Source organism: Triticum urartu, chromosome 6, assembly GCF_003073215.2.
Source record: "Triticum urartu cultivar G1812 chromosome 6, Tu2.1, whole genome shotgun sequence".
Lineage (NCBI taxonomy): Eukaryota > Viridiplantae > Streptophyta > Magnoliopsida > Poales > Poaceae > Triticum > Triticum urartu.
This window is the reverse complement of record NC_053027.1, coordinates 98,575,517-98,592,299: the sequence shown is the minus strand read 5'-3', so window position 1 is coordinate 98,592,299 and position 16,783 is coordinate 98,575,517. Positions and strand designations below refer to the sequence as shown.

Sequence of the window (16,783 nt, the reverse complement as noted above, 5' to 3'; positions counted from 1 at the left end):
TAAGTTAAATGTACTCGTATTTGTAGCTGGTCGAGAAGAGTGATCGAGTACAGAGAATCACTGTGATCTTCTGACCACGACTGGATGTGTAGCCCATGCTCGCGATTTGCTACGTGACAATGAGGTTTGGAGTTTGGTGCGTGTCCTTCTCCACTTCTGTTCAACGTTTAGTTGTAGTGGACTTGAATTTCTCCATCGATGGACATGCGCGGCGCAACCATGATCACGTACGTACGTATCTTATCCACCTGCCAATGCATGGAAAATATGTTTTTCCTTCCGCAATAGTTACGTGTAAGTTGACTAAATTTACAATGTGGGTAAGTTAATTTTGTGGAAAGAGAAATGAATGAAGGAGGAAGAAAGCTGGAGGAAGAAGAAAGAAGAACATCCGTTGGATCTTTAATATAATAGCCAAAAATCGACTTACCCAAAATAAATTTTCGTGCTGACTTACATGTAGCTTATCTTCAATATAAGACAATGCTCCGCTGCAGCTGTTATTTACTAACTAGCAAAAAGGCCCGTGTGTTGTAACGAGAGATTTTTTTTATAATCTCCAATGACCATGACCATATTTTGCTGCATCATGAAGATACACTATCGCTGTCAATTTTCTTGAAATCATTAATATTTTTTAAACTCGTGCACATATTTGAAATCGTGAATATTTTTCAAATTTGTGAACACACTTACAATATTTCAAACATTTCCTAAAATCAAGAACATTTTCTGAATTCATGAACATTTTATACAAAATCAATTTACCCAAAATCTTTATCTTTATTTAAAAAAATAATAATAATAAAGGGGCTAATGCTTCTGTCGGTACATCATCGAAATTGTCTTCAAAGTTGCAAAATATTATCCATCAATGTCATCTATAAGTGATAAAAAAACGTATCACACAGGGGAATCCGCGCTTGGGCCGGCCCAGTAGTAACCTACTATACTGCGCTCTGCGCGCTGGGAGAAGAAACAGCGCGCCTCTTCGGGCCGGCCCATATCCGGGAGATCTGTCTTAAATTTCGCATTTTGTTTTTCTGTTACATCTTCGTTTTTTTTTCTAATTTAAATAATTTGGTAATTTAAAAATGTTCGGTCAATTAAAAAATGAGAATTTTGAAAAAAGATTAATAATTGATAAATACTTGTGGGCCCAGAAAATGTTCGTGATTTTTAAACATGTTCGTGTATTCAAAAAATATTCACAATTTTGAGAAAAAATGTAAGGGAATAAAAAATGTCCATGATTTTTTATAATTGTTTATTCAAAATGTTAATAAAATTAAACAAAATTTCGCCAATTTGAAAAATATTCACGATTGAAAAATATCCTAGAAATTCAAAAACTGTTTGAGACTTACAAAATAGTTTATTGATTCAGAAAATGTTCGCTGATTGAAAAAATGGTCATGCATTTCGAAAAATGTTCGTTAAGTCAAAAAATGGTTGTGAATTTCAAAAATTGTTCCACCAAACAATTTCCAAAAAAATGTTCATCGATTCTAGAAATGTTCGCCTATTGAAAAAAATGTATTTTAAGAATGTTCATAATTAAAAAAATGTTTGTAAATAGTATAAAATGTTCATGGTTTTAGAAAATGTCCAAAAAACTGTAAAAATGTTCATTCTTTCAGATATGTTCACAAGTTTAATTTTATTTCATGATTTTGAAAAATTGTTCACAATTTCACAAAAATGAGAGTGATACTGTATCTTCGTGATGCAACAAAATGCGGTCATTGCCATTGGAGGTTATGATTTTTTTTCGTTGCAGCTGGGCTCTTTTGCTAGATCAAAAAAAATTCGTGGATTTCAAAAATTGTTCCACTAATTTCCAAAATAATATTCGTCAATTTTAGAAATGTTTTCTGATTCAAGAAAATTGTTTAAATAATGTTTGCAAATTTTATAATAAAACATTGATAAATTCAAAAATAACTTCTTGATTTTAGAAAATGCTCGAAATTTTGTGAAAGTTTTCATGATTTCAGATATGTGCACGAGTTAAAAAAATATTCATGATTTCACGAAAATGAGAGTGATAGTGTATCTTGGTGACGCAGTAAAATGTAGTCATGGCCATTGAAGATTATCAAAGTTTAAACATGTCCCCTTGCCATGTCGTTGTCCTCAGCAATATATATTACTAGTGTTAAAAAACGTTTTACATTATGAGACGGAGGGAGTACAACATTAAATGTTCGGCACATAGTCTTCCCTTCATAGCCATGTTATCAACATACCTCCTTGTTGCTCTTCATCTCGGTGTAACGTGGTCTATTCAGCTTGGTCATCAAACCTGAAACATACAACATTCTACCTCGGCCCCCTCCTTTGGATCAACGGTGCGCATGACGTGAGGGAATGCGCGGTGGTGGCAAATGGTCGTGGGGGTGTCTGGGGCGATGCTTGCATTTCCGAGGGGGAGAGGCTGCGTCGAGATGACGCGGTGGCCTCGGATAGCTGTACGGGCGTCTGTGAGGCTAGCCTCACCCTGGCGACAAATCAACGAGGGGAGGGAGAATAGGGAGATGGGACGAGAGGGAGAAGAGTGTCGGTGGGCAGCCGAAGATGGTGGAGACTACTCGACAAGGGGGTCAACGTTGACGGGTTAGGGGAGCACAAGGCGGTGAAATTGGAATTTAAATGGCCGCATAAATAACATCACTGACCAGTCCATAAACAAATCAGTCGGTCTTAGGGCATGTACAATGCATAGCCTTAAGGTGATGCCTCGCATGCTATGTAGAATCGGATATGACGTAAAATAGGTTCGGATAGGGAAGCGGGATCCTCTCCAAGAGGCGGGTGCTTGAAGAGAAAAAATGTGATCCAGTGATAAAAGCTGAAAAAGGTTGGAGTGAAAAATAAAGATGCATGTGTATTAGGGTCTTTATTTTCTATTTCTTAATGAAGCCTACTAGTGATAGCTTGCATTGGAGAGAAAAAATTAATGTAGATGCCTCAAATTACTTTTTGTCATGAGGCATATATATCCATATGCCACCATTATACATGCCCTTAACAAGCTACAATGACGGGCTAAACTTAGCTGACCAGTCAGTGATGACATCAATGTCTTTTGGTAATTTGGGAGTGGCGCTAACAAGATGTCGTTATCAGTCGCGGATCGTCTGCTTACGCACCATCGTGCTTCGTCACTGTTCATTATGCGCCTGCAGGTTCCCCTTCAATTCAGTCATCTTCGTGATATCAGCCGTGTCTCGGATGATAGAAACCTACACCACCAGTACCGCAGGATTAAATTCTCACTAATGCATGGCTGCCAGCTTACGATTCAGTCCATTGTGTGGCTCGAAAAGGATAGCCAGCCCTGTCCAGAAGAAGAGAAAAGAAAACAGACTCAGGTCCAGCAAACAGTTCCAAGTCTAAGCACCCAAAAAAGGCAGTTTCAAAGCTCACAATGGAACTTTTTTTTGGAAATGAAGGTGTACCTCGGCCTCTGCATCATGATGATGCATGCATTTATCTTATTAAAAAATTCACGAAGTATCATAAAGTCATAAAAGTATTACAGCCCACAAGCGGAGCGAAGCAAAAGAATAAAAGAAAAGTACATGCTGACAATCACAACCGGTACGGCAATATGAAGGATATGCTTCCTAGACTCCTATCCTGTTATGCGACCGCCATCCGAACTGGTTGAATATAGCCCGTGCTATCATTTCCCACTGGGTTGCACCCAGTAACCAAAGGCTCCCTGGAGTCCATAAAAGTGAGTAAGAAACACGTACGGATTCATGCGGTAGCTCTGAAGATGACCTGCAAGAAAGTTAAAGTGTGTTGTCTGTTAAAAATCAAATCATTCAAATCATTCCTACAGTTCCATATAGCCCACAGAAACGCACATATTCCAATCCGAATACAAGCCGCAGTAGTATGTTCAACCCTAGCTAACCACGTTCCAAACAAGGACTCAATGTCAACTGGAGGATTAATGTTGAAGGCTATATGAATCGTTATCCAAAGCAATTTGGCGAGTGGGCATTCAAGGAATAAATGTTGTATTGTTTCATCATGATCACAAAAACAACAATGTGAACTACATACTCATCGCCTCTTGATTAAGTTGTCCTTGATGAGTATTACTTGCTTGTGGACGAACTACATAAAAATTTTAATACGCAAGGGAATCTTAATCTTCCAAATATGGAACGATCTTTAAATTGGACCAGAATTAATCAAATCCATATAGAAAGATTTCACCGTAAATACCCCATTTTTAGCTAATTTCCATTGCGTCGAATCCGGCTGGTCGGAGAGTTGACATCTATCAATCTCCGAACCAAGTGCATCCAGTCAGTCCATCGCTCACCAACTAACGCACATCTGAACTGAATATTCAAAGGATTTTTTTGGAAAACTGTGCCTATATAATCCTCCTTACGTTGCACAATGTTATAAAAGATGGGATATTATACGGCGGGGGGTGTCTCTCATAACCACGTATCCTCCTAAAATCTTGTTGACGTCCCATTGCCAACCAAAAATTTGACCCTACGAAAAAACAAGTCCTTCGTTCTCATAAGCCCTTTCCAAAATGACGAGTCTCACAATGGAACTAGATAGTCAAGATGAAGTAATGATGGAAATGGAAAGAGTATAAACTAGCAGCAGCTTCCAACTGGTCCTCGTGCATGCTTGGCCTCAGACGTAGAAGACTTGAGACCTATTCTATTGGGAGCGCGATGACTAAATTCTACAAAATCTGTACAAGGATCTGCGGAAATTCACGGATTCCAAACCACGATGACCGAAGTCCGTCACCCAAGTTCATACTTGGTGTATGGTTGCTGCCAAGATAAAGTCAGAGTTGCTCGCTCTGCCTTTGATGAGTACTTGTTCAACCCTCCCTGAACAAGTTGCAGAGGCAACAATCAATCAATATATCTACCTATCTCATATGGAGACGGTTTTACCTTGCTGCTTTTCTGTAATAAAAAAAAGCAAGAAAAGGAGCCACAGGAAGTTGAAGCTCAGAGCTTCTTTACCACAAGAGAAGAGGGGAATACACCATGGCCACTCTCTGTGCATCATCTGAAGTACATTATTCATGAATGATGCACATGTGCTTTTGACTCTGCTTTGTTCCAGGACCTGTACCCAGGGAAATGTCACAAAAATATGATCTGCAAGGAACTAACAGGAAATATAAGAAAAACCACAACCATGAAACAGTTTACAAACTCTGGTATAATGAATATTTTGTTCACTAACTACAAAGCGCGGTTACTGTAAACACAACCACTTTGTACCACTTAACACTCACTTAAAAACATCATGTACTGAACTGTGATATTTCAAACTTGACATATATACTGTACTTTCGCCGCAACTTCTTGTACTAACCGTGCACTTTACTTTAAAAAAAGAGAGACAGTTTCAAGGCTCGCACCGGAGCCTACATAGTCAAGGTGAAGTAATGGTGGAGCCAGCAAAGAGTATAAACTAGCAGTTACTGGGTGGCCCTGGTGTATGGTCTGCTTCTGACTTTCTGTCGAACAAGACTTGACCCCGATGACCAAAGTCAAGTCACTCGCTCTGCCTTTGAGTCAACTTTCCATGAAAAGAAGTCCCATTCCAGGCATACGCACGTGGTCGAGGGTTTTTGCCAGGATCTTCATTCACGGTGTATGCCTGAAGCAAAGTAACAAGAAATGAAATACAATTACGACGCCCTAAGAGAAAGAATCAATCAATAACAGCTATTCAACAGGTAAACTCGAGCTGCCGAGTAGTGAAAGCAGGAACTCATGTACGTCTCAGATGGAGACAGCAGCGACAAATCTGTCTATCCTCATTTTCAAAAATAAATAAATACACTAACCATGAAACTGTTTTCAAACTGATGTAATGACTATTTTGTAAACACAACCAGTTTCAAACTGATATAATAGATATTTATTCGTTAGAGTTGGAAGCAAATGCATGATAAATATCAAGCAGAATATCTCCCCATAGACATGAAACACAACTTTTCAAAATGTTCCCGCGAAGCATGAGTTGGATAGGTATGTACCTTCTCAGGAGATTCTATTGAAACTCGAATACCTCCAGTTATCTACTACTCCCTCCGTCCCATAATATAAGAGCGTTTTTGACACTACACTAGTGTTAAAAACGCTCTTATATTATGGGACGGAGGGAGTAACTACCAACAGCGAGCACAAAGGAAAACCAGAACATTTTGTCAGTCTCAAGCATGAATTGAGAAGAGAATACCTACTGAACAATGAAATAAGAAGAAATTTCAAAACATAAGCAAGATACACACACCTCTGATCGACCATTTGACTCTGATTTCCAGAATCTAACTTAATTCTGCATTAAAGCATGGAAAACAAATCACGCTGCCTGGTTACTGGTACCAATCTGCATTCATCTTTATCAAAAGAAATCCAGCCCATGTGAACTCGTATATCTGTACCACACTCAAGTATAGCAAGACCTCAGCGTCAAGCATGCAAATTCCCAGTAAGCCTCAGCGGGCCCAAAACTGGGTTGGTACCCCAGGGGCCAGGGCCAGGCTATATCTATATATAGCAGCCTGCTACTACTCATGCCACCACCTATATGGCCACTGTTAGATGATAAATGGTACCAGCAGTGCATGCATTCTGCCAGCAACAGCAAAACAAGGGGAAAAAACAGCAACCAATGCATTTCTCCATCATTCCTCCAGTCGTGCTGCAGCTGTTCGTGCTCCTCATCTTGGCCTCTCCTGCCACCGCATGCACCGAGCAGGAGAAGCGCAACCTCCTTGGTTTCCTTGCCGGGCTGTCGCAAGATGGCGGCCTCGCCACATTGTGGCGTGACAACGGCACGGACTGCTGCGAGTGGGAAGGCATCACCTGCAATGAAGACGGAGCTGTTACTGAGGTCTCCCTGGCATCTAGAGGACTTGAAGGGCGCATCGCGCCATCCCTTGCCGACCTCACCAGCCTGCAGCGTGTCAACCTCTCATACAACTCCTTCTCTGGTGTCCTTCCTCCGGAGCTCATGTCCTCTGGAAGCATCATTGTCCTCGACGTCAGCTTCAGCCAGCTCAACGGACCGCTGCCCGAGCTGCCATCTTTAGTTACCGCCGACAGGCCTCTGCAGGTACTCAACATCTCAAGCAACCAGTTCAGCTCAGAATTTCCATCAGCCATATGGAAGATGACGAAGAATCTGATCGTGCTCAACGCCAGCAATAACAGCTTCACTGGGCACATACCATCTTCTCTTTGCCTGGGGTCGCCATCTCTGGCTTTGCTTGACCTCTGTCACAACCGATTGAGTGGTGATATTCCCACCGCACTCGGTGATTGCTCCAAGCTCAGAGTTCTCAAGGTTGGCCATAACAACCTAAGTGGGATTCTCCCTGTTGAAATCTTCCACGCTGCCTCGCTAGAGTACCTCTCCTTCCCCAACAATGATCTACAAGGAGAACTTGATGGAGCACACATGGTCAAACTCGCTAAGCTGCTTACTCTTGACCTTGGATGGAACAATTTCGGTGGCAACGTCCCGGAGTCCATAGGTCAGCTCGGGAGGCTGGAGGAGCTCCATTTGGATAGCAATAATATGTCTGGGGAGTTGCCATCAACTCTGGGCAACTGCACAAATCTGAAAACCATTGATCTGAAGATCAAGAACTTCAGTGGAGATCTAAGCAAGGTAAACTTCGCCACCCTACAGAATCTAAAAAGTTTAGATCTCATGAGTAATAATCTCAGTGGCATGCTTCCAGAAAGTATTTACTCATGCAGCAATTTGACTGCACTGCGGTTGTCATACAACAATTTGCATGGTGAGATCTCCCTGAGAATAGGCAATCTGAAGCACTTGTCCTTCTTATCACTTGTTAGAAATTCCTTCACGAACATCACAAAAACTTTGCATGGCCTTAAGAGCTGTAAGAACATCAGCGTCCTACTTATTGGAAAAAACTTCATGAATGAGGCCATGCCACAAGATGAAACCATTGACGGTTTCCAGAATCTTCAACATCTCGCCATACACCATTGTTCGTTGACTGGAAGGATACCTATGTGGTTATCAAAGCTCACAAATCTGAAGATGCTAGACTTATACAGCAATCGACTCACTGGACCAATGCCAAGCTGGATCAACTCCCTAAACCACCTCTTTCGTCTGAATGTATCTAACAACAGTCTTACTGGGGAAATCCCAATCACCTTGATGCAGATGCCAATGTTGAAATCAGATAAGCCCGGCATCTATTCGGACCCAAGCCTCCTTGACCTTGATCTAGTTATTTATGTTGCGGATTCATCAACACTTCAATACCGCATAGACAGTGCTTGGGCCAAAGTGCTGAATCTCAGCAACAATAAATTCACAGGTATGATCCCACAAGAGATTGGTCAGCTGAAAGCACTCCTTTTTCTGGACTTGAGTTCCAACAACTTTTATGGAGAGATCCCGCAATCAATCTGCGACCTCACGAACCTCCAGGAACTAGATCTGTCTAATAACCATCTGACGGGTGAAATTCCTGCAGCATTGGAGATTCTTCACTTCCTTTCGCAGTTCAACATTTCCAACAACGACCTAGAAGGATCTATTCCAACAGCAGGCCAGCTGAGCACATTTCAAACTTCTAGTTTTGATGGGAACCCAAAGCTGTGCCATTCTCTGCTTATTAACCATTGCAGTTCGGTTGAAGGAACTCCTGTGTACATCATCTCTGCAAAAGAATGCAGCATTAAAGTCATCTTTGCAATTGCCTTTGGTCTTTTCTTTGGGGTAGGAGTGCTATACGACCAGTTAGTATTATTCAGATATTTTGGCTAAGCAGCTAAACCCACTTCACTGTAATCTGATCAAGTATGCAATGGTCTAGTATCCAGATATGTTGTTTACATCTTTGTATCTGCATGCAATGGATCTTAATAGTGTATTAATTGAATATTGTGAGCTATGGTTATTAGCAGAATGCATGTTTCTGAAACAGTGCACATGCAAAGTAGTTTGGTCAGTATGTACCTGGACGTATCATGCTTCTGGATGCTGTTGCTTTCTGCAAACAAGTGCTTTTTTCTAACCATAGCTCTGTCTCTTCTTTCGTACCTCGATATATGATCAATATGGAACATGGCTCACTGGATTTTTCATATAGAATGAAATAACTAGAGTCTGGAAGATTGAACAGATGAAAGATTCCCAGAAGACGCCATTTGCCTTCACATCAACTAGTATGCGTGTACGTACTGCAAAGCATGTTTGGCTTCCATAATTGATACTCTGACCCACAATATCATGTTTTCACATGCTAACACTGATATCGTTGATATAAAAGAGAACTGTAAAATCAAGTGATTTTACACTAGATTTAACATGTCAACCCGTTCAATCAATCATATTACAATCAAAACAAAAATATAAGCCCACATATACTAGCATTGCATGACCCGGGGATTTTGACTACGCCGCAGTATTGCCACAGTGAGGCATCGCTCATTGCATAGATGCCTAGGCCGTCATGCATCTGCCACCCATGCCAACGTGAGAGAGAGAGAGAGAAGACAACTCCCAAGGGAAGCAAAGGTGTGCCTCTTCAACCCCCATGAGACAACCTAAATGGCACATCCACCCCCCATGCAGGCCGCTGTCACACCACCATCGATCTCCAGCACTCGAACACTCCCTTTAAGCCTCTCTGCCAACAGACTGCATAACTGTAGGCCACGTACAACACCAAACCGAGGCTCCAGGTCTCCAAGGCAACACTTTTAAGAAAATAAATGGATGAAGGTTTTTCACCTGGAGAGTACAAGGAGTGGAGAAGTGAAGTCCTTAACAACGCCTCCAAGCAAGAGAATGACGCCCAAAGGCGCCATCTCAACAACGCCACTAAGCAGGAGCATATGCCCAAAGACACCATCTCAACGACGCCTCCAAGCAGGACAACGGCACTGGTAAATGTCAAGAGAAAGTTTTCACTCAGAGCACCATGTTACGCCACCACTGCCACCCCTTGCCTGCTACATGCAGCCCACACAGCCGCCGCCAAAAGCCGCCACGCGAAGGATGAAAACGCTCACTACCATTCATCAGGGAGCCACTACATGGCATTGCTCAAGGCGTGTGGGCCCAAGCTCCACCGGAGCCCCCACGACACGCCCCAGGCAGGATAGGCGAGTGTTGCCACACGTGAGAGATCTGATGGTGAAACCCGTTGCATGGCTCTCCCGTAGGCCCAGCTGCCTGGGCCCGCGCCACCTAGAGACTTCAAAGCGCGCTAAATGGTCGGGTAGGGGCGATCCGGGCCAGCAAACAAGCTCCACCAGCGGGGAAGCACCATCGGGCTAAGGGAGAATTGTGTAAAAAAATCAGGCTAAGAGAGAAGCGCCGCCTTGTTGTCAATAGTCGCTCTGGGCACCACAGCCAGCGCCAAGGAATGCACCAACCATGCAAAGCAGCACAGGAAACACAGTTGACATTCGCCGGCCGTCGCTGCCTGTTCCAGCGGCAAGGAGCATGTTTCTTTAGGTTTAGGGTTTGGGACACCCTAGATGTAATGAGTTGGCGGAGAAACTTCGAGGTTGTTGATGCAGTGTTGATATGGAAATTGGGCTTTGGCCACGGTGGCACACCATATTGGAACAAGTGATCCTCCAGCCTGAAAATAGTGGGCCCAACCTATCCGACCGGCCAACGAAAGAGCAACTGGGGATCATGTCGATACTTAGGACAAAATATGTGGTTTTATAAGAAAAATGTTCAAAAGTTGTGTGGGAGTGTTATAAGCTGTCCTGTGCGATCACTCCGAGTGTAAACATTATGTCAAAGTCACAAACAGCGGAGCTCGTGTGAATGGGGGTTGTAGGTGCTGTTTCGGCCGGTGGTTGTCGTTGGTAAAGAGGTGAGCCATAGGGGGAATTCGGAGATGGCAGCTTTTTTCTGAGGGCCGGCACCCAAGGAGGCTGGGTGGTGAGAACCCTAGCGCTGCCACATCATATCTCTGCTTGATTAGGGAGGGAACAAGAGGAGAGACAAGGTTTTGGGAGAGAGATCTCTGTATCATAAGTGTTGTAGGGGAAGGGCAGACATAGGACTTGTGTAGGCAGAGTGACATTCTAACAAGTATCGCCAGATGTTTTTTTTTCCCTTTCACAGAAATAAAAAACCACCATGCATTCTAACAAGGCAAAAATAAGCAATCTGTTTTGCTTGGGTGAGCCTATCCAAACACCCATGTAGCTTCACAGCCAAATTCACATCCATGTGAACGACATGGCGGAGTAAAAGTTGTAAAACCACCCTGTTTTAGCAAGAAGGGTAAATTAAATGGCATCAAAAATTGAAGGGTGTGTTATAACTAGTTTTAAGGTATGTTTGGATTGCGGCCAAAGTGTACCCTGCAATCTTTTTGGCCATGATCAAAACGTTGGTCTTTGTTTGGATGGGAACTAATCTTTGGGCATACCAATGAGGCAATGGTCCTTTACCAACTCTAATGCATTTTCTAGGCAATGTTGACGGATCCGTTGACAAGCAAAACCTCAACCGAAAATTTGGGTAGCCAGCTTTTTGTAGGGAAAATATGAGCACAAACCAAACAGACCCTTAGACCCACAATAGTTTGAGAAGAGGAACTGTTTACACAGTTTGCACATTAAAAGGCACACAAACAGCAGAATGGCGGTCCAATCAAGCAGGAAGAATACTTCAGCTCCATAGTAAAAAATGAGAAGAGTTCATATCCATGGGAAAGACCAAGGAATGTGAAATATAACAGAAAAAGTGTCATTTGAAAAGAAGAATTTGTGTCGGCAGATACATGTATAATCAAACATAACTATGAAGAAATTGTCTATGTTCAGAAATCAAAATGGAGAAACATGACAACAATATTCTGCTGCTGATTGCATTTGAGGCCACATTAGTCGCCTGAAAAGAATTACCTACCATGAGAGGTTGACTGTGCATGAAGCAAAGTAAAAAAAAAACAAATGAAATGTCATTACAGTGTCCTGAAATGGAATTAATCAAGAACAATTGTTTAACAGGTGAACTCGAGCTGCCGAGTAGTGAAAGCAGGAATATCTATCTCATATGGAGACATCTACATGCTGCTTTTCTGTCCAAAAAAGAAAAGGAAATAACAAGACAGAAAACAGACATAGGAAGTTGAAGCTCAAAGCTTCTTTGCCACAAAGAATAGGGGAATAGTCCATGGCCATTCTTTGTGCATCCGAAATATTACATTGATGGATGATGCATATGTGACATGTGCCTTTAATTCTGCTTTTGTTCCAGGACTTCTCCCAAAGGAAATGACATTAATATGATTTCCGGGGAACTGACAAGAAGCATGAGAAAAAACACAACCATGAAGCAGTTTTTCAAGCTGAAATCATGGATATTTATTCAACATAACCATGAAGCAAATTTTCAAACTGAAATCATGGATATGTATTCATCAGCTACAAAGAGTCAAAGAACTGGTGGGAAATGACCCAACATAATAATTATGAGCAGAATATCCACCACAGACATGAATCATGTGAAAAACACAACCATTAGTAGGTTGGTACCCCGTTTGGGCCTGCCTACCAATGGCAGCCCGTCACTAACGCATGCAGTAAACAAAACTAGTGCTGTAAGTCTGTAACCAAAGAGCACCACCTATATCTATGTATTATTGAGCAGCAATGCAATGAATAGGCCGGGCAAGATGAGATGAGATAATAGATTGACTTCTTGCTACTTGAAAATTTTGGACTAATCGGTAACTACTTAATCCAGACATAACTAAATGATAGATTTATAAACTAGTTGATAGCCTTTTACTATAGCTAATTAATTGATAGGCACGGATGTTGCTTTTCTATGCTAGTGCCGCTGTCTTTTCTGTATCAACGAACCATGGCCCAGGGCCCTAAGGTGCACCCATCACAAGAAATAGGGAATCTTATGAGTGGTGTTCAGTAGCTCTGATGTGCAAATAAAAGCCCCTGTTAAATGATAGCTAGTACCAGCACCGTGTGCATTCTTCAAGCAACAGAAAAACAAGAAGGGGGAGGAAAAAACACCAACCAATGCGTTCCTTCACCATTCCTCCGGCCGTGCTGCAGCTGTTCCTGCTGCTCCTCTTGGCATCTCGCTCCACTGCATGCACCGAGCAGGAGAAGCGCAATCTCCTTCGTTTCCTTTCTGGGCTGTCGCGAGATGGCGGCCTCGCCATGTCATGGCGTGAAAACGGCACAGACTGCTGCGAGTGGGAAGGCATCGCCTGCAATGAAGACAGAGCTGTCACTGAAGTCTCCCTGGCATCTAGAGGACTTGAAGGGTGCATCTCGCCGTCCCTTGCCGACCTCACCAGCGTGCTACATATCAACCTCTCGTACAACTCCTTCTCTGGTGACCTTTTGCCAGAGATCATGTCCTCCGGAAGCATCATCGTCCTCGATGTCAGCTTCAACCGGCTCAACGGATCGCTGCACGAGCTGCCGCCTTTGGTTACCACCGACCGGCCTCTGCAGGTACTCAACATCTCAAGCAACCAGTTCAACTCAGAATTTCCATCAGCCACATGGAAGGTCATGAAAAATCTGATTGCGCTCAACGCCAGCAATAACAGCTTCACTGGGAACATACCGTCTTCTCTCTGCCTTGGCTCACCATATTTGGCATTGCTTGACCTCTGTTACAACCAATTGAGTGGTGAGATACCAAACGCGCTGGGTAACTGTTCCAAGCTCAAAGTGCTCAAGGCTGGCAACAACAACCTAAGTGGGAATCTCCCTGTTGAAACCTTCCACGCTACCTTGCTGGAGTACCTTTCCTTCCCCAACAATGGTTTACAAGGAGAACTTGAAGGAGCACATATAGTCAAACTCGGTAATCTAGCTACTCTTGACCTTGGAGGGAACCACTTCAGTGGCAAGATTCCGCAGTCGATAGGTCTGCTCAAGAGGCTGGAGGAGCTCTATTTGGGTAGCAATAACATGTCTGGGGAGCTGCCATCAGCTCTTGGCAACTGTACAAATCTCAAAATCATTGATCTGAAGATCAACAACTTCAGTGGAGATCTAGGGAAGGTAAACTTCGCCGCCCTACATAATCTAAAAAGTTTAGATCTCTTGAGGAATAATCTCAATGGTATAGTTCCAGAAAGCATTTACTCATGCAGTAATTTGACTGCACTGCGGCTGTCCAGCAACCATTTCCATGGTGAAATCTCATCAAGAATTGGCAATCTGAAGCACCTGTCCTTCCTATCACTTAGTAGAAACTGCTTTACAAATATAACAAAAGCCTTGCATGCCCTTAAGAGCAGCAGGAATATCAGCACCCTGCTTCTTGGCAGAAACTTCATGAATGAGGCCATGCCACAAGATGCGTTCATTGACGGTTTTCAGAATCTTCAACTTCTTACCATGGACTGGTGTTCGTTGACTGGAAGGATACCTATTTGGTTGTCCAAGCTCACAAATCTGAAGATACTACTATTAGTCAGTAATCGACTCACTGGACCAATGCCAAGCTGGATGAACTCCCTAAATAACCTCTTCATTCTGGACGTATCAAACAACAGCCTTACTGGGGAAATCCCAATCGCGTTGATGGAGATGCCAATGCTAAAATCAGACAAGGCTGGCATCTATTTGGACCCAAACCTCCTTGGTCTACCAATTTTTTATGTTGACCCGTCACTTCAATACCGCATGGGCAGTGCTTGGCCCAAAGGACTGAAACTCGGTAAGAATAAACTCACTGGCGCAATCCCCCAAGAGATTGGTCATTTGAAAACAGCGCATTACCTGGACTTGAGTTTCAACAACTTTTATGGAGCGATCCCACAATCGATCTGTAACCTGACAAATCTGCAGGGGCTAGATTTGTCTAATAACCATCTCACCGGTGCAATCCCTGCCGCACTGGGGAAACTTCACTTCCTTTCACAATTCAACATTTCTAACAACGACCTAGAAGGACCTATTCCAACAACAGGCCAGCTGAGCACGTTTCAGACTTCTAGTTTTGATGGGAACCCAAAGCTGTGTGGCTCTCTGCTTATTAGGGATTGCAGTTCAGTCGAAGAAGCTCCCATGTACATCTCTGCAAAAGAATACAGCATGAAGGTCATATTTGCGATTGCCTTTGGTCCTTTCTTTGTGGTAGGGGTGCTATATGACCAGTTAGTACTATTTAGATATTTTGGTTAAGCTCAGTACAACTGCAATATGGTCTAGCATGCAAAGGATAAAGGTAATCATGACTTGGTTGTACCCATCTTTGTATCCAGCTGCAATTGTGTCTAACTAATATATTACTCCCTCCAATCCATATTACGTGTGCTCAAGCGGATGTATCTAGCACTGAAATACATCTAAATACATCCATTTGAGCGACAAGTAATATGGATCGGAGGGAGTAGTAGAATCTTATAAAGTACTAGTATATTGTTAGCTTGTTGAATAATAAAAGTACTCCAGTACATAGGTTTGCTTTTATAACTAGCTGCCCTGTTAAGTTATTAGAGCATCTCCAGCAGCTGTCATTTCACCAATAATGTTCTCGAGCTACCGTCGTTGGTTACCACTGACCAGCCTCTGCAGGTACTCAACATGTCAAGCAACCAGTTTAGCTCAGAATTTCCATCAGCCACATGAAAGGTGATGAAAAATCTGATCGCACTCAACGCCAGCAATAACAGCTTCACTGGGAACGTATCGCCTTCTGTCTGCCTTGGCTCACCATATTTGGCATTGCTTGACCTCTGTTACAACCAATTGATTGGCGACATACCAAACGCACTGGGTAATTGTTCCAAACTCAAAGTGCTCAAGGCTGGCAACAATAACCTAAGTGGGATCACCAAAAAACACCCCAACTCCCCGTTTACAGATCCCTTTTCGCCAATAATTTCCGAAGCGAAACCGAAGGAAAAAACTGTCTCCTGCCCGCATGCTCTGGCCGTTCGCCGCCGAACACCACCGGGCCGTCCTCCCTTCCCACCGCCACCCGTGCACCGGTGCCGGCCCACGGCTCCCGCCCGCATGTGTTAACCCCGCCTAGCCGGTCAAAAAGCGAATGTGTACAAAATGCACAATTTAATCGAATACAAATGTGGCGACCCTACCACCTAGACAGCTGCTGATATAACAAATGGTCCTCTAAAAAGTAAAAAGCCACTACTGTGATACTGTCAAACTCGACATGATCAAATATCCCCAAATGTAAGCAGGGACGCTGATCATGGAGAGCCTCGCAGCGCCACTTACAAGCCACCTGGGTTCGAATCTCCCCACCTATACTACCTAACAACGAAAGTTAAGGGATGGAACTTCCCCCTTTAACCTGATCAAATTGCTCTAACCTTAAGTTTAGAGAAAAAGAAAGGTAAATATTGGGCGGGTTACCTCCGAGTCGTAGATTGTCCAAACATATGCGCTGCACCGGCCACCAGCCGCCGGCTCATAAGCTTCCCGAGATTAACCGCTGTTCAATTCCGGCCGCCGGCACGCGCCGGGTGGCCGCGGATCGGGAGATTCGCTAGGGTTCGCCAACCTCCGTGCTTCGCGCGCGGGAGTGGGGAGCTGGGAGATGAGCACGAGAATGGCTGCTTCTTGTCCTGTGTTGGATAGCTTTCGCGGGAGGCGGTGCGGCTGCCGGACTGGAAGGAGGAGGCGGAGCAGAGCGACCGATCGGGATGTGGCATATGGGCTGGAGCCTGCTGCTGTCGGTCCAAAGAGTCTGAAAGCTTGGGCTCGGATTCTTTGTCAAATGGGCCAAATCTGAA

General features: G+C 43.5%; 2 protein-coding genes across 2 annotated transcripts; both read left to right on the top strand.

Moving 5' to 3' along the window:
• The first annotated feature begins 6,172 nt into the window (after window positions 1-6,172).
• LOC125515932 (receptor-like protein 2) lies at window positions 6,173-12,985 on the top strand. Its single transcript, XM_048681415.1, has one exon. It carries the CDS (start codon window positions 6,622-6,624, stop codon window positions 8,824-8,826), a length of 2,205 nt encoding a protein of 734 aa, XP_048537372.1. The 5' UTR covers window positions 6,173-6,621; the 3' UTR covers window positions 8,827-12,985.
• A 91-nt stretch (window positions 12,986-13,076) lies between these two features.
• Window positions 13,077-16,394, top strand: LOC125515933 (tyrosine-sulfated glycopeptide receptor 1-like). The gene has a single exon (XM_048681416.1). The coding sequence runs from the start codon at window positions 13,077-13,079 to the stop codon at window positions 15,204-15,206; it is 2,130 nt and encodes a 709-aa protein (XP_048537373.1). The 3' UTR covers window positions 15,207-16,394.
• Window positions 16,395-16,783: the final 389 nt, after the last annotated feature.

Excerpts from the sequence above, each read along its gene's own strand:
- LOC125515933 (XM_048681416.1), top strand. The coding sequence starts at position 13,077 with ATGCGTTCCTTCACCATTCCTCCGGCCGTGCTGCAGCTGTTCCTGCTG.
- LOC125515932 (XM_048681415.1), top strand. The coding sequence starts at position 6,622 with ATGGTACCAGCAGTGCATGCATTCTGCCAGCAACAGCAAAACAAGGGG.